This window comes from Mustelus asterias, chromosome 12 (assembly GCF_964213995.1).
Source record: "Mustelus asterias chromosome 12, sMusAst1.hap1.1, whole genome shotgun sequence".
NCBI lineage: Eukaryota > Metazoa > Chordata > Chondrichthyes > Carcharhiniformes > Triakidae > Mustelus > Mustelus asterias.
In genome coordinates this window covers 109,264,932-109,287,419 of record NC_135812.1, presented here as the reverse complement: position 1 = coordinate 109,287,419, position 22,488 = coordinate 109,264,932, and the positions used below count along the sequence as shown (strand labels likewise).

Sequence of the window (22,488 nt, the reverse complement as noted above, 5' to 3'; positions counted from 1 at the left end):
ATATACAGGACAATGATTAACACCCCACAGAATATATACGGGACAGCGACTAACACCCTATAGATTATATACAGGGCAATGATTAAAACCCCACAGAATATATACAGGACAGCAACTAACACCCTATAGATTATATACAGGACAATGATTAACCCCCTGCAGAATATACACAGAAAAGTGACTAACACCCTACAGAATATATACAGGACAATGATTAACACCCCACCGAATATATACAGGACAGCGACTAACACCCTATAGATTATATACAGGACAATGATTAAAACCCCACAGAATATATACAGGACAGCAACTAACACCCTATAGATTATATACAGGACAATGATTAACCCCCTGCAGAATATACACAGAAAAGTGACGAACACCCTACAGAATATATACAGGACAATGATTAACACCCCACAGAATATATACGGGACAGCGACTAACACCCTATAGATTATATACAGGACAATGATTAACACCCCACAGAATATATACAGGACAGCGACTAACACCCTATAGATTATATACAGGACAATGATTAACCCCCTGCAGAATATACACAGAAAAGTGACTAACACCCTACAGAATATATGCAGGACAATGATTAACACCCCACCGAATATATACAGGACAGCGACTAACACCCTATAGATTATATACAGGACAATGATTAAAACCCCACAGAATAGTTGGTATAGTTGGGTGGATTAGCAAATTTGCTGATGACACCAAAGTCGGTGGTGTGGTAGACAGTGAGGAAGGGTGTCGTAGTTTGCAGGAAGACTTAGACAGGTTGCAAAGTTGGGCCGAGAGGTGGCGGATGGAGTTTAATGCGGAGAAGTGTGAGGTAATTCACTTTGGTAGGAATAACAGATGTGTTGAGTATAGGGCTAACGGGAGGACTTTGAATAGTGTGGAGGAGCAGAGGGATCTAGGTGTATGTGTGCATAGATCCCTGAAAGTTGGGAATCAAGTAGATAAGGTTGTTAAGAAGGCATATGGTGTCTTGGCGTTTATTGGTAGGGGGATTGAATTTAGGAGTCGTAGCGTTATGTTGCAACTGTACACAACTCTGGTGCGGCCGCACTTGGAGTACTGTGTGCAGTTCTGGTCCCCACATTACAGGAAGGATGTGGAGGCTTTGGAGAGGGTGCAGAGGAGGTTTACCAGGATGTTGCCTGGTATGGAGGGGAGATCCTATGAGGAGAGGCTGAGGGATTTGGGATTGTTTTCGCTGGAAAGGCGGCGGCTAAGAGCGGATCTTATTGAAACATATAAGATGATTAGAGGTTTAGATAGGGTGGATAGTGATAGCCTTTTTCCTCTGATGGAGAAATCCAGCACGAGGGGGCATGGCTTTAAATTGAGGGGGGGTAGTTATAGAACCGATGTCAGGGGTAGGTTCTTTACCCAGAGGGTGGTGAGGGATTGGAATGCCCTGCCAGCATCAGTAGTAAATGCGCCTAGTTTGGGGGCGTTTAAGAGATCCGTAGATAGGTTCATGGACGAAAAGAAATTGGTTTAGGTTGGAGGGTCACAGTTTTTTTTTTAACTGGTCGGTGCAACATCGTGGGCCGAAGGGCCTGTTCTGCGCTGTAATGTTCTATGTTCTATGAATATATATAGGACAGCAACTAACACCCTATAGATTATATTCAGGACAGTGATTACACCCTACAGAATATATACAGGACAATGACTAACACCCTACAGAATATATATAGGGCAGCGATGAAAAAAATCATTTATGGGTTGTGGGCGTCACCAGGTAGGCCAACATTTGGCCATCTCGAGTTGCCCTTGATGGTGAGCTGCCTTTTCTAACTGTGAGGCCATCCTCGACTGGGTATTGTGTAATGAGAAAGGAATCATTGACAATCTAGTTCTGCGAGGCCCTTGGGGACAATCAACCACAATATAATAGAATTCTTTATCAAGATGGAGAGTGACATAGTTGATTCCGAGACCAGGGTCCTGAATCTAAATAAAGGAAACTAGAATGGTATGCGGTGTTAGTTGGCTATGTTGGATTGGGAAACATTACTCAAAGGAATGACAGTGGATCGGCAATTGCAAACATTCAAGAAGCACACAGATGAACTGCAACAATTGTTTATTCCTGTCTGGAACAAAAGTAAAACTGGAAAGGTGGCCAAACCATGGCTTACAGGGGAAATTAGAGATAGTATTAGATCCAAGGAAAAAGCATACAAATTGGCCAGAAACAACAGCAGACCTGAGGATTGGGAGCAGTTTAGAAATCAGCAAAGGAGGACAAAGGGATTGATTAAGAAGGGGAAAATAGAGTACGAGTGTAAGCTTGCGGGGAACAAAGAAACTGACTGTAAAATCTTATCTCGGTATGTGAAGAGGAAAAGATTGGTGAAGGTAAATGTAGGTCCCTTATCGTCAGAAAAGGGGGATTTATAATGGAGAACAAAGAAGTGGCTGACCAACTAAATACACACCTTTGTTTCGTATTCACCAAGGATACAAATAACATACCAGAAATGTTGGGGAACAAGGGGTTTAGTGAGAGGGAGGAACTGAAGGAAACCGTAGTGAAATGGTATTGGGGAAATTGATGGAATTGAAGGTCGATTGTAGGGGCTTTTTAAGAGGCGAAGTATTGAAATGAACTCTAGCTAATACAAAAACTCGCGATGACAGTGAAAGTTCTTTATTGACCAACGCATGCTGGGAGAAAAGTGTTGGGCATTCCAACACTTCCCTAAAGTTACATCACATTGGCAATATAGTTATACAATTTTCAAAAGTCATTTTACACGCCCATTGCTTCATTCCAGTCAGAAATGAACCAATCATCATTAATACAGGTCGGTCATTATTAGTAAAGATATACCTTGGCCAATTACATTTATTCTCTGACAGCGTGGGAACGGTGGTTATGAGTTTTCTGACTATCTTTCTCATGGCCACCTGTTGGTTGCTCCAGACCATCTTATCTGGTTTAATACTTTGTCTATTTGTTAAGCTGTCTGGGATCACTAACTTCCTCCTTGGCTCATGAATAGAAGATTTTATCAGCCAATGCCAATAAGAGCTATGTTTCTGTGAGTGTATTATAAAGAATGTGGTTCACTTCACTTGATTACTCCCCATGGTGCCATAGAACTCTGTGCCATTAGCCAAGATCTATGCTTTTTCAATAACACACTTTCAGAAATACGTGTTTGAATTCTCCAACTGTGGTTATGTGTTTCTATGCAAACAGTACCTCTATAAAATATATGTATAAGGCAGTCTTTGATTCTTATCCTAAGTTAATCCACTCTGTTTTAATAGTCTTTATTAATGTTTTAGTCCCAGGGTATTTTGAATCCCTCTAACATCGATAACTCCCCAGGGCCTTAAATCTTAGTCCCAGAGTACTAAAGGAGGTGGCACTGGAAATAGTGGATGCATTGATGGTCATCTTCCAAGAGTCTATAGACTGGAACATTCCTACAGATTGAAGATAGCTAATATAACCCCACTATTTAAAAAGGGAGGTAGAGAGAAAACAGGGAATTATAGACCCGGAGGGCAACCGGTAGATGTGGTGTTTTTGGATTTCCAAAAGGCATTTGATAAGGTGCCTCACAAAAGGTTGCTGAAGAAGATTGGGTCACACGGAGTTGGGGGTAGGGTGTTATTGGGGATTGGCTATCCGACAGGAAGTAGAGAGTCGGAATAAATGGGTGCTTTTCTGGTTGGCGGATGGTAACTAGTGGCATGCCGCAGGGATCAGTACTGGGGCCTCAACTATTTACCATTTATATAGACGATCTGGAGGAGGGACCTGAGTGTAGGGTAACAAAGTTTGCAGACGACACAAACATAAGTGGAAAAGTGAATCGTGTGGAGGGCGTAGAAGGTCTGCAGAGAGATTTGGACAGGCTGAGTGAGTGGGCGAGGATCTGGTAGATGGAGTATAACGTTAACAAATGCGAGGTTATTCACTTTGGAGGAAATAATAGCAAATTGGATTATTATCTAAATGGAAAACAATTGCAACATGCTGCTGTGCAGAGGGACCTGGGGGTCCTTGTGCATGAGACGCAAAAGCCCAGTCTGCAGGTGCAACAGGTGATCAAGAAGGCAAATGGGATGTTGGCCTATATCGCAAGGGGGATAGAATATAAAAGCAGAGGTGTCTTGCTGCATGTGTACAGGGCATTGGTGAGGCCGCAGCTGGAATACTGTGTGCAGTATTGGTCCCCTTATATGAGGAAGGATATATTGGCCTTGGAGGGAGTGCAGAGAAGGTTCACCAGGTTGATACCAGAGATGAGGGGTGTTGATTATGAGGAGACACTGAGCAGATTGGGTTTGTATTCGTTGGAATTTAGAAGGCTGAGGGGGGATCTTATAGAGACCTATAAGATAATGAAGGGGCTGGATAGGGTAGAGGTGGAGAGATTCTTTCCACTTAGAAAGGAAGCTAGAACTAGAGGACACAGCCTCAAAATAAAGGGGGGTCAGTTTAGGACAGAGTTGAGGAGGAACTTCTTCTCTCAGAGGGTGGTGAATCTCTGGAATTCTCTGCCCACTAAAGTGGTGGAGGCTACCTCGTTGAATACGTTTAAATCACGGATAGATGGATTCCTGATCGGTAGGGGAATTAGGGGTCATAGGGATCAGGCGGGTAAATGGAACTGATCCACTTCAGATCAGCCATGATCTTATTGAATGGCGGGGCAGGCTTGAGGGGCTAGATGGCCTACTCCTGCTCCTATTTCTTATGTTCTTATGTAAAACTGGGAAAATGCTAGAGTCCATTATAAAAGATTTTACAGCAAAACACTTGGAAAATAGTGGCAGAATCGGACAGAAACAGCATGGATCTATGAAAGGGAAATCATGCTTGACAAATCTACTGGAATTCTTTGGGGATATAACTAGTAAGGTTGTTGGGGGGCAGGGCAGAGGATGTGGTTTATTTGGACTTTTAGAAGGCTTTCAACAAAGTCCCACATAAGAGATTAGCGTGTAAAATTCCAGCGCATGGGATTGCGGGCGGTGTATTGAGATGGATAGAAAACTGATTGACAGTCGGGGAACAGAGTAGGAATAAATGGGTCATTTTCCAGATGGCAGGCAGTGACTAGTGGGGTACCACAGGGTTCAGCGATTCACTCAATATATTAATGATTTAAATGAGGGAACTAAATGTAATATCTCCAAATTTGCAGATGACACAAAGTTGCGTGGGAGGATGAGCTGTGAGAAGGATGCAGAGATGCTTCAGTGTGATTTGGACAGGCTGAGTGAATGGAAAAATGCACGGCAGATGCAGTATAACGTGGATAAATGTGAGGTTCTCCACTTTGGTAGCAAAAACAGGAAGGCAGATTGTTATCTGAATGGCTATAAATTAAGAGAGGGGAATGTGCAATGAGACCTGGGTCTCTTCGTACACCAGTTGCTGAAGGTAAGCATGCAGGTTCAGCAGGCGGTAAAGAAGGCAAATGTAATATTGGCCTTCATAGCGGGAGGATTCGAGTACAGGAGCAGTGATGTCTTGTTGCAATCATACAGGGCCTTGGTGAAACCACACCTGGAATATTATGTGCAGTTTTGGTCTTACCTGAAGAAGGATGTTCTTGCTATGGAAGGACTGCAAAGAAGATTTACCAGACTGATTCCTGGGATAGTAGGACTGGCGTATGAGGAGTGATTGAGTCAGTTGGGATTATATTTGCTAGAGTTGAGAAGAATGAGAGGAGATCCCATAGAAACTTATAAAATTCTAACAGGACTACGCAGGATAGATGCAGGAAGGTTGTTCCCAGTAGTGAGGGAGTCCCAGATGCAAGGGTCACAGTCTAACGATAAGGGGTAAACTATTTAGGATAGAGATTAGGAGAAATTTCTTCACCCAGAGAGTGGTGAGCCTGTGGAATTCACTACCACAGAAAATAGTTGAGGACAAAATATTGTATGTTTTCAAGATGGAGTTAGGTATAGCTCTTGGGGCTAAAGGGATCAAAGGATATGGGGGAAAGTGGGAACAGGTTACTGAGTTGGATGATCAGCCATGATCATAATGAATGGTTCAGCAGCCTCGAAGGGCCAAATGGCCTCCTCCTGCCTCCATTTTCTATGTTTCTATGAATATATACAGGACAGTGATTCACATCCTACACTATATATACATGTCAGCGATTAACACCCTACAGAATATATACAGGGCTATGATTAACACCTACAGAATATAAGGACAGTGGCTGTTGTATGCTATATATGATGTGGAGATGCCGGCGTTGGACTGGGGTAAACACAGTAAGAAGTCTCACAACACCAGGTTAAAGTCCAACAGGTTTATTTGGTAGCAAAAGCCACTAGCTTTCGGAGCGCTGCTCCTTCATCAGGTAAGTGGGACTTCTGTTCACAAACAAGGCATATAAAGACACAAACTCAATTTACAGAATAATGGTTGGAATGCGAGTCTTTACAGACTTGATTACCTGTACAGACTCGCATTCCAACCATTGTTTTGTAAATTGAGTTTGTGTCTTTATATGCCTTGTTTGTGAACAGAAGTCCCACTTACCTGATGAAGGAGCAGCGCTCCGAAAGCTAGTGGCTTTTGCTACCAAATAAACCTGTTGGACTTTAACCTGGTGTTGTGACACCAAGATTGGTACAGTAGTGGATGAGGTGGAGGGCCGTTGTAGGCTGCAAAAAGACATTGATAGGATGCAGAGCTGGGCCGAAAAATGGCAGATGGAGTTTAACCCTGATAAGTGCGAGGTGATTCATTTTGGTAGGACAAATTTGAATGCGGATTACAGGGTCAACGGCAGAGTTCTGAGGAATGTGGAGGAACAGAGAGATCTTGGGGTTCATATCCACAGATCTCTGAAGGTTGCCACTCAAGCGGATAGAGCCGTGAAGAAGGCCTATAGTGTGTTAGCGTTTATTAACAGGGGGTTTACGTTTAAGAGCCGTGGGGTTATGCTGCAATTATACAGGACCTTGGTGAGAATATTGTGTGCAGTTCTGGTCACCTCACTATAAAAAGGATGTGGAAGCAATGGAGAGAGTGCAGAAGAGATTTACCAGGATGATGCCTGGTTTGGGGGGTTGGTCTTATGAGGAAAGGTTGAGGGAGCTAGGGCTTTTCTCTTTAGAGCGGAGGAGGATGAGAGGTGACTTAATAGAGGTTTATAAGATGATGAGGGGGATAGATAGAGTGGATGTTCAGAGACTATTTCCTCGGGTGGATGTAACTGTTACTAGGGGGCATAACTATAGGGTTCATGGTGGGAGATATAGGAGGAATGTACGAGGTAGGTTCTTTACTCAGAGAGTGGTTGGGGTGTGGAATGGACTGCCTGCTATGATAGTGGAGTCGGACACTTGAGGAACTTTCAAGCGGTTATTGGATAGGTACATGGAGCACGCCAGGATGATAGGGAGTGGGATAGCTTGATCTTGGTTTTGGACAAAGCTCGGCACAACATCGAGGGCCGAAGGGCCTGTACTGTGCTGTACTGTTCTATGTTAATATGCTATATAGGCAGGGGGTGGCTATAATGCTGCAAAGGATATGTACACTATATGCCTGGTCTCACTAAAAGGTGTCCAGAAGCTGTTGTCTCATTGGTATGGTTAATTCTCAACTGTCCATGCTGAAACTACTGCAGTTAGTGCTGGGCTCAGATGGAGTTGATTCGGAAATTCCTGAGCCTGAGATTGCAGACTGGGCTAGAACTGTGGCAGCCACACCTGTTCAGAGTAATTCATGGCGGAATGGACGTGTTTCACCGCTCTAAACTGCTGCTTTCTTTCCCTTTGCAGAGCTGATATTGAAAGTTCGCATTCAGAATCCTGCTATCAGGGACAATGACTTCATCGAGGTGGAACTCGATCGAAGGGAACTCACCTACCAGGCACTCCTCACAGTGTGCAGCCAGGAGCTCAGTATCCAACCCGAGCAAGTGGAAAAGATCAGGAAACTACCCAACACACTGCTCCGAAAGGTAATAGAAATACCCCACACCCCTCACTGTAACACTCTGATATGCCCCACACCCCTCACTGTAACACTCTGATATACCCCACATCCCTCACTGTAACACTCTGATATACCCCACACCCCTCACTGTAACACTCTGATATACCCCACACCCCTCACTGTAACACTCTGATATGCCCCACACCCCTCACTGTAACACTCTGATATACCCCACACCCGTCACTGTAACACACTGATATACCCCACACCCCTCACTGTAACACACTGATATACCCCACACCCCTCACTGTAACACTGATATATCCCACACCCCTCACTGTGACACTCTGATATATCCCACACCCCTCACTGTAACACTCTGATATATCCCACACCCCTCACTGTAACACTCTGATATATCCCACACCCCTCACTGTGACACTCTGATATATCCCACACCCCTCACTGTGACACTCTGATATATCCCACACCCCTCACTGTAACACTCTGATATATCCCACACCCCTCACTGTAACACTCTGATATATCCCACACCCCTCACTGTAACACTCTGATATATCCCACACCCCTCACTGTAACACACTGATATACCCCACACCCCTCACTGTAACACTCTGATGTACCCAAATTTTAAAATAAGTTCCCATTGATAATGTTTCATTTGTGATAAAAACAAATACTGGAAAGACGCAGCTGGTCAACAACATCTCTGGAGAGAGAAATACAATTCATGTTTTTAATTCATTCGTGCGACATGGGCGTCGCTGGCTGGGCCAACATTTATTGCCCATCCCGAGTTGCCCGAGGGCAGTTGAGAGTCAACTACATTGCTGTGGCTCTGGAGTTGCATGTAGGCCAGACCGGGTAAGGACGGCAGATTTCCTTCCCTAAAAGACATTAGTGAACCAAATGGGTTTTTCTGACAATCGACAATGGTTTCATGGTCATCAGTAGATTCTTAATTCCAGATTTTTAAAATTAAATTCAAATTCCATCATCTGCCGTGGGGGGATTCAAACCCGGGTCCCCAGAGCATTAGCTGAGTTTCTGGGTTAATAGTCTAGCGATAATAGGCCATCGCCTCCCCCAATGTGGAAGGACAGTGATATCCTTCCAATAGAACTGGAGAATGTTGGACAGAAAGGAAGGTGAGTGATTGAGGGGAATGGCTGGAGTGCAGGATGCAAGTTTTAATTCTCTGTTCCACTCGATCCTTCTTGTCCTCAGTTTCCTGAACGATTCCAATGAGGCAGGAACAGCACCTCGTCTTTCATTTCGACGCTTTCCTGCCTTCCGGCTTCAACATGGACTTCAGTTGTTTCAGATCATTAACTGCTTCAGGAGCTGTGGTTAATAATTCTGCTTTTGTCATTTACAAGTAGCCTAAATACATCTTTTGTTTCTTTACTCGTCCCCTTACCATCTCCATTGGCCTTGCAGTATAGTCCGAACTGTCCTATCTCCCCCCTTATCTCACACCTTCCCTTTCTCCCTCTGCCTTTCCCTAACTTTGTGCTGATATTGAACCTGTCACGTCTCAAACCTGTTTTATTTGACTTCATGTTTAGGATAAAGATGTTTCGAGGCTCCAGAATTTCCAGGAGTTGGAGTTGGTTTTGTTGAGAGGTGACACAAACCCGACGTCCGCCCCGGCTGCTCTAACCGAACGACCTTGCTACAATCAGGGAGCTGCTACACTGACCTACTGAAACTGCCTTTCTGAGCTCACTGTGACAAACCATCCCAGCCACTCCTGGGAAGCGGAAGCCTGTTGATGTCTATGAGAGGGGGCAAGTTTCAGTGTGGGCCGCATGGCCATCCCTGCTCGGTGATGTCTAAAAGATCATATCCAGTGGTTACTGGAGAGTCACTAACACTACTTTAAACTGCCTCTCCTCAGAATAAATAAAAACTAATTCAATATATCAAACACTCCATCCCATCCTGTCAACCCTCCACTTCCCCAATCTGGACACTCATCCCATCCTGGCAGTTCCGGTGAGGATACTTCAGGCGTGCAGAGAGTATGAGGAGATCAGGAAGCGGGTGTGGGGGGAGGGGGTGTGAGGAACTGGGCAGCGGATGGGGGTGTTAGAATCCTACAGTGCAGAAAGAAGCCATTCGGCCCATCGAGTCTGCACCAACCACAATCCCACCCAGGCCCTACCCACATATCCCTGCACATTTACCCACTAACCCCTCTAACCTATGCATCCCGGGACACTAAGGGGCAATTTAGAATGGCCAATCTTTGGACTGCGGGAGGAAACCGGAGCACCCGGAGGAAACCCATGCAGACACAGGGAGAATGTGCAAACTCCACACAGGCAGCGACCCAAGCCGGGATTTGAAACCAGGTCCCTGGAGCTGTGAAGCAGCAGTGCTAACCCTGTGTTGGCTGGTGAATTCCCGCCATTTTGTAAATGGGAAATTTGGGGTTTGATTTGCGTCGCCCTCTGCTCATTAGAGAATCCTTGGCAGGTTTTTTGAATTGAGCTGTGCTGGTTAATCAGCTTGTCCCCTTAACCCCCATTCCCATTGGAACAAAGAACAGTAAGCACAGGAACAGGGCCTGCTGCCCACCACCAGCCCCACCCCTGTCCCCGCCAACTCCTGCCTGCCCCCGCCAACCCCCCCCCCCCAACTCCCTGCCACCACCACCTCTCCTCCCTCCCCCCCCCCCCCCCCCCGCCCCCATTCACCAAGTCAACAATTTATTTTTTTAAGAAAACTCTAAAGTGAGACGGACTATTTTTCTATTGTCACCGTTGCTGCCAGCCAGTGTCAGGGGAAAGGATTTGAGTTTGCATTCTCTTCCACTTTTGTAAGCAGCCTGAGTGTTTGTTGATGGTGACCTTATTCCCGGTGAGTCCGCCCTGATGTTGCAGAGACACAGCTCCCTTTAACTCCCAGAGTTGGTGCTTACTCTGACATCACTTACTGAACCTATGCATTTAGAGATTTGCTATTTTTATATCCACCTTTCCCTTTACTTCCATGTTCTGAAGCACTTTTTCAAAATGTTATAGTCAGGAATTGAACGCATAATAACTGTATAATTATCAATAAAGCGAGGTTTGTGTCGAAGTGAATGGGATGTAGCTGGTGTCTGAATATAGATTGATGTTTACATGTGCCTGTATGTCTGTCTGCAATTGCGTGTGTCTGTTAACATGTATGTCTCTGTTTACATATCCATTGGTATGTGCAGCTATGTCTGCGTGACTGTCAGCATTTACACAGATTTATACAGCTCTGGATCCACTAACACTCCTGTTCTTATCTGCAAAGGGGTCACTGTTTAATTTTCCAGCCCCAGTCCATTATTAATGTGTGAATTGATGGTTCGAGGAAACTTTCAGCTGGTTAATCTCTCCTGTTTTCTGGGTAATGGGAACTTCAGCACAAACCTCTTCCCAGATTCCTTTAACTCTTAAATACTGGAGGGTCCAGCAGAGGGAGCTGCTGTACAGGAGCAGCAACACAGTAAGAGTTTTAACAACACCAGGTTAAGGTCCAACAAGTTTATTTGGTAGCTAATGGTATTTGCTCCAAATAAACCTGTTGGACTTTAACCTGGTGTTGTTAAAACTCTTACTGTGTTCTTGACAGAAGCCAGAGGGCGGTTGTAGAGAGTTTTTCAAACTGGAGACCTGTGACCAGCGGTGTGCCTCAGGGATCGGTGCTGGGCCCACTGTTATTTATCATTTATATTAATGATTTGGATGAGAATATAGGGGGCATGGTTAGTAAGTTTGCAGATGACACCAAGATTGGTGACATGGTGGGCAGTGAGGAAGGTTATCTCCAATTGCAACGGGATCTTGATCAATTGGGCCAGTGGGCTGATGAATGGCAGATGGAGTTTAATTTGGACAAATGCAAGGTAATGCATTTTGGTAGATTGAACCAGGACAGGACTTAGTTAATGGTAGGGCGTTGGGGAGAGTTACAGAACAAACAGATCTAGGGGTACATATTCATAGCTCCTTGAAAGTGGAGTCACAGGTGGACAAAGTGGTGAAGAAGGCATTTGGCATGCTTGGTTTCATGGGTCAGAACATTGAATACAGGAGTTGGGACGTCTTGTTGAAGTTGTACAAGACATTGGTAAGGCCACACTTGGAATACTGTGTGCAATTCTGGGCACCCTATTATAGAAAGGATATTATTAAACTAGAAAGAGTGCAGAAAAGATTTACTAGGATGCTACCGGGACTTGATGGATTGAGTTATAAGGAGAGGCTGAATAGACTGGGACTTTTTTCTCTGGAGCGTAGGAGGCTGAGGGGTGATCTTATAGAGGTCTATAAAATAATGAGGGGCATAGACAAGGTAGATAGTCAATATCTTTTCCCAAAGGTAGGAGAGTCTAAAACTAGAGGGCATAGGTTTAAGGTGAGAGGGGAGAGATACAAAAGTGTCCAGAGGGGCAATTTTTTCACACAGAGGGTGGTGAGTGTCTGGAACAAGCTGCCAGAGGTAGTAGTAGAGGCGGGTACAATTTTATCTTTTAAAAAGCATTTAGATAGTTACATGGGTAAGATGGGTATAGAGGGATATGGGCCAAATGCGGGCAATTGGGATTAGCTTAGGGGTTTTAAAAAAATAAAAATAAGGGCGGCATGGACAAGTTGGGCCGAAGGGCCTGTTTCCATGCTGTAAACCTCTATGACTCTATGAGCTGACACTGGGACACACACACGGATCGTACAGGAGCTGACACTGAGACACACACATGGACCGTGCAGGAGCTGACACTGACACACACACACATGGTCCGTGTGTGTGTGTGTGTGTCTCAGTGTCAGCTCCTGTACGGTCTGTGTGTGCGTGTCTCAGTGTCAGCTCCTGTATGGTTCGTGTGTGTCTCAGTGTCAGCTCCTGTACGGTTCGTGCGTGTCTCAGTGTCAGCTCCTGTACGGTTCGTGTGTGTGTCTGTGTCAGCCCCTGTAAGCTCCGTGTGTGTGTGTCTGTGTGTCTGTGTGTGTGTGTGTGTCTGTGTGTGTGTCTGTGTGTGTGTCTGTGTGTGTGTCTGTGTGTGTGTCTGTGTGTGTGTCTGTGTGTGTGTCTGTGTGTGTGTCTGTGTGTGTGTCTGTGTGTGTGTCTGTGTGTGTGTCTGTGTGTGTGTCTGTGTGTGTGTCTGTGTGTGTGTCTGTGTGTGTGTCTGTGTGTCTCTGTGTGTGTCTGTGTGTCTCTGTGTGTGTGTGTGTGTCTGTGTGTGTGTGTGTGTCTGTGTGTGTGTGTGTCTGTCTGTGTGTGTCTGTCTGTGTGTGTCTGTCTGTGTGTGTCTGTCTGTGTGTGTCTGTCTGTGTGTGTCTGTCTGTGTGTGTCTGTCTGTGTGTGTCTGTCTGTGTGTGTCTGTCTGTGTGTGTCTGTCTGTGTGTGTCTGTCTGTGTGTGTCTGTCTGTGTGTGTCTGTCTGTGTGTGTCTGTCTGTGTGTGTCTGTCTGTGTGTGTCTGTCTGTGTGTGTCTGTCTGTGTGTGTCTGTGTCTGTCTGTGTGTGTGTGTCTCTGTCTGTCTGTGTGTGTGTGTCTGTGTCTGTGTCTGTGTGTGTGTGTGTGTGTCTCAGTGTCAGCTCCTGTATGGTCTGTGTGTGTGTCTCAGTGTCAGCTCCTGTATGGTCTGTGTGTGTGTGTGTGTGTGTGTGTGTCTCAGTGTCAGCTCCTGTACGTGTGTAATACGCAGTGGGTGAAGGGGGATGATGACTCCTGTCTGGTACTGTCATGTCTCAGTGCTGCTGAATGTGATTTGAAGCAAAGTGCTGAACAGTCAAAAGCTTGGGTTAATCGCGTGTTTGTATTTTATTTTCTCACCGTTTCAGTTTGAAATATAAATGAGCAGCAAATTGTTTTTGTTAAAACAAGGCGTCTGTTAAACCTGCTTCAAGCTGCCACTCAGAGGGTGAGAGTGCCACAATATAGTCACCTCCATTCCTGTCCCTACTGCAGCGTCAGTGTTTATAACACTGAAGTGGGATGGTGTGAAGCACAAGATATCACGTGGGCCTTAATCTGGGATTGCTGGCATTGAAGTGGAGCCTGGTTCAGAGCAGCTCTGCTCCTGGGCAGGATGGCACAGTCTGGAGCAGCTCAGTCACCAGCCTGACTTAAACCTCATTATTTCCAAAATGTTGAATTCCACGCTAATCTGGTACTTTCTGGAGATCTCCCCATTGCACCGCCCACATCATAAACATCAACTTAATTATCAGAGAGACAGTAAAACATGTTCTGGTGAGCGTTTAACCCTGGGACACAGAACCTTTGAAAAAAAACCTACATCTGACCCTGAACTTCACTCTGTATCTAACCCCGTGCTGTACCTGTCCTGGGAGTGTTTCATGGGGACAGTGTAGAGGGAGCTTTACTCTGTATCTAACCCCGTGCTGTACCTGTCCTGGGAGTGTTTGATGGGGACAGTGTAGAGGGAGCTTTACTCTGTATCTAACCCCGTGCTGTACCTGTCCTGGGAGTGTTTCATGGGGACAGTGTAGAGGGAGCTTTACTCTGTATCTAACCCCATGCTGTACCTGTCCTGGGAGTGTTTCATGGGGACAGTGTAGAGGGAGCTTTACTCTGTTTCTAACCCCGTGCTGTACCTGTCCTGGGAGTGTTTGATGGGGACAGTGTAGAGGGAGCTTTACTCTGTATCTAACCCCGTGCTGTACCTGTCCTGGGAGTGTTTCATGGGGACAGTGTAGAGGGAGCTTTACTCTGTATCTAACCCCATGCTGTACCTGTCCTGGGAGTGTTTCATGGGGACAGTGTAGAGGGAGCTTTACTCTGTTTCTAACCCCGTGCTGTACCTGTCCTGGGAGTGTTTGATGGGGACAGTGTAGAGGGAGCTTTACTCTGTATCTAACCCCGTGCTGTACCTGTCCTGAGAGTGTTTGATGGGGGACAGTGTAGAGGGAGCTTTACTCTGTATCTAACCCCGTGCTGTACCTGTCCTGGGGGTGTTTGATGGGCATGATGTGGAGATGCCGGTGTTGGACTGAGGTAAACACAGTAAGAAGTCTCACAACACCAGGTTAAAGTCCAACAGATTTATTTGGTAGCAAAAGCACTAGCCCAACGCCGGCATCTCCACATCATGACTACCATCGACACCGCAAACTGCCGGCTCCAAGTGGAGAGGATCGCCAAGAAGATCGCGCATATTGACCCCTGTTTGTGATCAGAACTCCCACCCACCTGACGAAGGGACAGCCTGTTCCGAAAGGTAGTGGCTTTTGCTACCAAATAAACCTGTTGGACTTTAACCTGGTGTTGTTAGACTCCTTACTGTATTTGATGGGGACAGTGCAGGGGGAGCTTTGCACTGTATCTAACTCCGTGCTGTACCTGTCCTGGGAGTGTTTGATGGGGACAGTGTAGAGGGTGCTTTACTCTGTATCTAACTCCGTGCTGTACCTGTCCTGGGAGTGTTTGATGGGGACAGTGTAGAGGGAGCTTTGCACTGTATCTAACCCCGTGCTGTACCTGTCCTGGGAGTGTTTGATGGGGACAGTGTAGAGGGAGCTTTACTCTGTATCTAACCCCGTGCTGTAGCTGTCCTTGGAGTGTGAATGAGCCTCAAGCCCAGAACACTGACCCCAGCGCATTCTACTTGATTTTCCGATCTGCACATGCTGAATTTTTCTGATTTTGATCATTTGGAGTTTGTTGATATTTTTGGTGTGATTTACCAGCGCCGGCCTGCCCCGGACGCGCTCAGCGCCGGCCTGCCCCGGACGCGCTCAGCGCCGGCCTGCCCCGGACGCGCTCAGCGCCGGCCTGCCCCGGACGCGCTCAGCGCCGACCTGCCCCGGACGCGCTCAGCGCCGACCTGCCCCGGACGCGCTCAGCGCCGGCCTGCCCCGGACTCGCTCAGTGCCGGCCTGCCCCGGACTCGCTCAGCGCCGACCTGCCCCAGACGCGCTCAGCGCCGGCCTGCCCCGGACTCGCTCAGCGTCGGCCTGCCCCGGACTCGCTCAGCGCCGACCTGCCCCAGACGCGCTCAGCGCCGGCCTGCCCCGGACGCGCTCAGCGCCGGCCTGCCCCGGACTCGCTCAGTGCCGGCCTGCCCCGGACTCGCTCAGCGCCGACCTGCCCCAGACGCGCTCAGCGCCGGCCTGCCCCGGACTCGCTCAGCGTCGGCCTGCCCCGGACGCGCTCAGCGCCGACCTGCCCCGGACGCGCTCAGCGTCGGCCTGCCCCGGACTCGCTCAGTGCCGGCCTGCCCCGGACTCGCTCAGCGCCGACCTGCCCCGGACTCGCTCAGCGCCGGCCTGCCCCGGACTCGCTCAGCGCCGGCCTGCCCCAGACGCAGCTCAGAATAAGCTACATGTGACAAGACTCCAGTGGAATGTAGGTGGAAACCACGGGACCTGAATCTCTAATCTCCCGTACAACAGTCTCCCTATTGTAAGGTTCCATGGTGTAATCAGCAGCCTTGTCTGCAAGGCTTGGTGGTGAGAATGGATTATTAACCTATTAGTCACAGCTTGTCGCTTCAGAAATGTGGATGTAGTCTCATCGACTATTAAAATGGGGGGGGTGTATTCTTAGTCTGATATCCTGTTTTTTCTCCCCTTCCGAACTGCAATGCAGGTTTCATCTGTCAGTCCATGTCCTTGACATCTTCCCCAAGACTAATGTACAAAATGCAGGCTAATATTGCAGTGGTCAGAGGGAGTGCTGCACTGTTAAAGGTGCCATCTTGTTGATGAGATGTTAACCCAATGCCCTGACTGCTCTCTCGATCCTGTAAGCACTATTTCAAATAACAGGTGTGTCATCTCCCCGTGTTCTAGGCGAATGTTTATCCTTCAATCAACATCACTGACACAGATTACCTGGTGTAGGCACATTGCTGTTTGTGGGAGCTTGCTGTGTACAAATTTCCTACCGAGTTTTCTACATTTCCAGAGAGCTTTTGTACTTGAGACCCTAATCTAAAATGAGTGTTCTTCCTCACTGCTTCATTACTCATTCTTTAAGGAGTTGTGTCACCAGCCCAAACTCACTCTGCCACTCTACTCTTTCCAGTTTGTATATTAAATTTTCCCCCAAAGTTGTGATAGTACAGGATTTTAATTTTCCACATATAGATTGGGACTCGCATAAAGGTTTAGACGGGCTAGAGTTTGTAAAATGTGTTCAGGAGAATTTTCTACATCAGTATATAGAGGTGCCAACTAGAGAGGATGTGATATTGGATCTCCTATTGGGAAATGAGTTAGGGCAGGTGATGGGTGTGAGGGAACACTTTGGATCCAGTGATCATAATGCCATTAGTTTCAACCTGATCATGGATAAGGATAGATCTGGTCCTCGGGTTGAAGTTCTGAACTGGAAAAAGGCCAAATTTGATGAAATGAGAAGGGATCTGGGAAGTGTGGATTGGTACAGGCTGTTCTCTGGTAAGGATGTAAATGGAAAGTGGGAGGCCTTCAAAGGAGAAATTTTGAGAGTGCAGAGTTTGTATGTTCCTGTCAGGATTAAAGGCAAAGTAAATAGGAATAAGGAACCTTGGTTCTCGAGGGAGATTGTAACACTGATTAAGAGGAAGAGAGAGTTGTATGAAATGTACAGGCAGCAAGGAACAGATCAGATGCTCGAGGAATATAAAAAGTGCAAGAAGCTACTTAAGAGGGAAATCAGGAGGGCTAAAAGAAGACATGAGGTTGCTTTGGCAGACAGAGTGAAGGAAAATCCAAAGAGCTTCTATGCATATGTTAGGAGCAAAAGGATAGTGAGGGATAAAATTGGTCCTCTTGAAGACCAGAGTGGTACACCGTGTATGGAATCAAAAGAGATGGGGGAGATACTAAATGGTTTGTTTGCATCCCTGAGGAAACGGGCATGGAGTCTACGGAAATAGGGCAAACAGGTAGGGAGGTCATGGAACCTTTACAGATTAAAGGGAAGAGGTGCTCGCTGTCTTGAGGCAAATCAGAGTGGATAAATCTCCAGGACCGGACAGGGTATTCCCACGGACCTTGAGGGAAGCTAGTGTTGAACTTGCAGGGGCCCTGGCAGACATATTTAAAATGTCAGTATTCATGGGGGAGGTGCCAGATGATTGGAGGGTGGCTCATGTTGTTCCGTTGTTTAAAAAAGGTTCCAAAAGAAATCCAGGAAATTATAGGCCAGTAAGTTTGACGTCGGTGGTGGGCAAGTTATTGGAAGGTGTGATAAGGGATAGGATCTACAAATATTTGGATAGACAGGGACTTATTAGGGAGAGTCAACATGGCTTTGTGCGTGGTAGGTCATGTTTGACCAATCTATTAGAGTTTTTCGAGGAGGTTACCAGGAAAGTGGATGAAGGGAAGGCGGTGGATGTTGTCTACCTGGATTTCAGCAAGGCCTTTGACAAGGTCCCTCATGGGAGGTTAGTTAGGAAGGTTCAGTCACTAGGTATACATGGGGAGGTAGTAAATTGGATTAGACACTGGCTCAATGGAAGAAGCCAGAGAGTGGTGTGGAGGATTGCTTCTCTGAGTGGAGGCCTGTGACTAGTGGTGTGCCGCAGGGATCGGTGTTGGGTCCATTGATATTTGTCATCTATATCAATGATCTGGATGATAATGTGGTCAATTGGATCAGCAAGTTTGCTGATGATACAAAGATTGGAGGTGTAGTGGACAACGAGGAAGGTTTTCAAAGCTTGCAGAGGGATTTGGACCAACTAGAAAACTGGGCTGAAAAATGGCAAATGGAATTTAACGCAGACAAGTGTGAGATATTGCACATTGGAAGGACAAACCAAAGTAGAACGTACAGGGTAAATGGTAGGACTCTGAAGAGTGCAGTTGAACAGAGGGATCTGGGAATACAGGTACAGAATTCCCTAAAAGTGACGTCACAGGTGGATAGGGTCGTAAAGAGTGCCTTTGGTACATTGGCCTTTATAAATCGGAGTATCGAGTATAAAAGTTGGAGTGTTATGGTAAGGTTATATAAGGCATTGGTGAGGCCAAATTTGGAGTATCGTGTACAGTTTTGGTCACCTAGTTACAGGAAGGATGTAAATACGGTTGAAAGAGTGCAGAGAAGGTTCACAAGGATGTTGCCGGGACTTGAGAAGCTGAGTTAGAGAGAGAGATTGAATAGGTTGGGACTTTATTCCCTGGAGCGTAGAAGATTGAGGGGAGATTTGATAGAGGTGTATAAGATTTTGATGGGTATAGATAGAGTGAATGCAAGCAGGCTTTTTCCGCTGAGGCTAGGGGAGAAAAAAACCAGAGGGCATGGGTTAAGGGTGAAAGGAGAAAAGTTTAAAGGGAATATTAGGGGGGGCTTCTTCACGCAGAGAGTGGCGGGAGTGTGGAATGAGCTGCCGGATAAAGTGGTAAATGCGGGGTCACTTTTAACATTTAAGACGGGTTCGTGGATGAGAGGGGTGTGGAGGGATATGGCCCAAGTACAGGTCAGTGGGACTAGACAAAAAATGGTTCGGCACAGACAAGAAGGGCCAAAAGAACATAAGAAATAGGAGCAGGAGTAGGCCATCTGGCCCTTCGAGCCTGCCCCGCCATTCAACAAGATCATGGCTGATCTGAAGCGAATCAGTTCCACTTACCCGCCTGCTCCCCATAACCCCTAATTCCCTTATCGATCAGAAAACTATCTACCCGTGATTTAAACATATTCAACGAGGAAACCTCCACCACTTCAATGGGCAGAGAATTCCAGAGATTCACTACCCTCTGAGAGAAGAAGTTGCCCCTCAACTCTGTTCTGAACCGGCCCCCCCTTATTTTGAGGCTGTGCCCTCTAGTTCTGGTTTCCCTGCTAAGTGGAAAGAATCTCTCCACCTCTATCCAGCCCCTTCATTATCTTATATGTCTCTATAAGATCACCCCTCATCCTTCTAAACCCCAACGAGTACAGACCCAATCTGTTTAATCTCTCCTCATAAGCTACACCCCTCATCTCCGGTATCAACCTGGTGAACCTTCTCTGCACTCCCTCCAAAGCCAATATATCCTTTCGCAAATAAGGGGACCAAAACTGCACACAGTACTCCAGTTGCGGCCTCACCAGTGCCTTGTACAGTTGCAGCAAGACCTCCATGCTTTTATATTCTATCCCCCTCGCGATAAAGGCCAACATTCCATTCGCCTTCTTGATCACCTGCTGCACCTGCAGACTGAGTTTTTGCGATTCGTGCACAAGGACCCCCAGGTCCCTCTGCACAGTCGCACGATGTAATTTTTCTCCATTTAAATAATATTCCAATTTACTATTATTTCTTCCAAAGTGGATAACCTCACATTTGCTAACGTTATATTCCATCTGCCAGATCCTCGCCCACTCGCTCAGCCTATCCAAATCTCTCTGCAGACTTTCCGCGTCCTCCATGCAATTCGCTTTCCCACTCACCTTCGTGTCATCAGCAAACTTGAATACCCTACATTCAGTCCCCTCCTCCAGATCATCTATGTAAATGGTAAACAATTGAGGCCCCAGCACCGATCCCTGCGGCACGCCACTGGTCACCAACTGCCAACCAGAAAAGCACCCATTTATTCCAACTCTCTGCTTCCTGTTAGATAGCCAATCCCCAATCCACACCAACATCTTACCCCTAACTCCATGTACCCCAATCTTCTGCAGCAACCTTTTGTGAGGCACCTTATTGAACGCCCTCTGGAAATCTAAAAACACCACATCCACCGGTTCCCCTCTTGTCAACCGCACTAGTGACATCTTCATAAAAGTCCAGTAGATTCGTCAAACACGACTTTCCCTTCATGAATCCATGCTGCGTCTGCTTGATCGAGGCCTATTTCTGAGCTGTAATTTTCTATGGTTCTATGGTTCTAATTTGCCTTCCAAATCGATCAACTCGCATAGTATTACTGAGGAATATTACAGTTCTTAGTGGAACGTAATTCCCATCATTCTGAAAGAAACCATCAATGCCACAACTAATTACCTGTAAATTTCTTGGGTTCTAAGCTCTCGAATTCCTTTTCCTCTTTAAGACCCTCATTATGCTGCTTTGAAAAACCATTCAGTCACACAAGAACAAAATAGGAAGTTGGCCATTCAGCCCCTTGAACCTGCTTGCCCGTTCAATACAATAATGGCTGCTGTACATCAACTCTCCTTTCTCACCTTATTCCAAATCCCGAGATTCCCTTAGCTTTCAAAAATCTATCCATCTCCATCTTAAATGAACTCAATGATGGAACATCCACCGCTCTCTGACCTACAACCCTTTGAGTGAAGAAATTTCTCTTCATCTCAGACCTAAATGGTCGATCACTGATCCTGAGATCCTGCCCCTGGTTCTAGTCCCTCCAGATTTAGCATGCACTCAGTGAAGCCCTCTTAAAATCTTATGTATCAATGAGATTGCCTGTCATTCTACTAAACTCCACAGAAAAAATCCGAACTCTACTCAATCCCTCTTCACACGACAGCTCTATCGTCTCAGCTATCAATCCAATGAAACTTTGTTTCACTTCCTTGAAATCATTCCTGAGTTATGGAGACCAAAACTGTACCCAGTATTGGAAGTGCGGCCTCACTAAAGCCTTTGAAATGCTTCAGACACTCTGAAACTCTCCTTGAAGGGGACAGCACGGTAGCACAGTGGTTACCACTGTTACCTCTCAGCACCAGGGATTCCCGGCTTGAGTCACGGTGTCTGTGTGGGTTTCCTCCGGGTGCTCCGGTTTCTTCCCACAGTCCAATGGTCTGCGGGTTAGATGCATTGACCTGAACAGGTGCTGGACTGTGGCGACGAGGGGAATTTCACAGTAACTTCATTGCAGTGTTAATGTAAGCCTTACTTGTGACTAATAAATCAACTTTACTTGAAGCATGGAACAATGTCATTAATGAGTGGGAGGAACATAGAACATAGAACATAGAACATTACAGCGCAGAACAGGCCCTTCGGCCCACGATGTTGCACCGACCAGTTAAAAAAAAACTGTGACCCTCCAACCTAAACCAATTTCTTTTCGTCCATGAACCTATCTACGGATCTCTTAAACGCCCCCAAACTAGGCGCATTTACTACTGATGCTGGCAGGGCATTCCAATCCCTCACCACCCTCTGGGTAAAGAACCTACCCCTGACATCGGTTCTATAACTACCCCCCCTCAATTTAAAGCCATGCCCCCTCGTGCTGGATTTCTCCATCAGAGGAAAAAGGCTATCACTATCCACCCTATCTAAACCTCTAATCATCTTATATGTTTCAATAAGATCCCCTCTTAGCCGCCGCCTTTCCAGCGAAAACAATCCCAAATCCCTCAGCCTCTCCTCATAGGATCTCCCCTCCATACCAGGCAACATCCTGGTAAACCTCCTCTGCACCCTCTCCAAAGCCTCCACATCCGTCGCTACCAACCATTTGGGATGGTGACAACATGTCCATCAAGCTGCATCACGCTTTGAGTCCCAACACATTCATGATGTGGAGAGTGTTAACGGAGAAGGAAAGAAAAGGGAGTGAATTGTGGAATCCAGATCCCATCGCCAGGTGGGAC

The 22,488-nt window shown here is 46.5% G+C and overlaps 1 protein-coding gene across 3 annotated transcripts in view; it reads left to right on the top strand.

The window, feature by feature from the left end:
* ankrd40 (ankyrin repeat domain 40) overlaps positions 1-22,488 on the top strand; it is a 71,963-nt gene that overhangs the window by 16,001 nt on the left and 33,474 nt on the right. For 2 of the 3 annotated variants that reach the window (XR_013499212.1, XR_013499213.1), the window contains exons 4-5: positions 7,813-7,994; positions 9,559-9,780. Coding sequence is in view for 1 of the 3 variants with exons in the window: in XM_078225876.1 (XP_078082002.1) it covers positions 7,813-7,994; positions 9,559-9,699 (323 nt within the window). In the remaining 2 variants the exon portion in view is untranslated. Of the gene's footprint in view, positions 1-7,812; positions 7,995-9,558; positions 11,083-22,488 lie in introns of those variants that run through there. The other variant, XM_078225876.1, reaches the window with a different exon arrangement.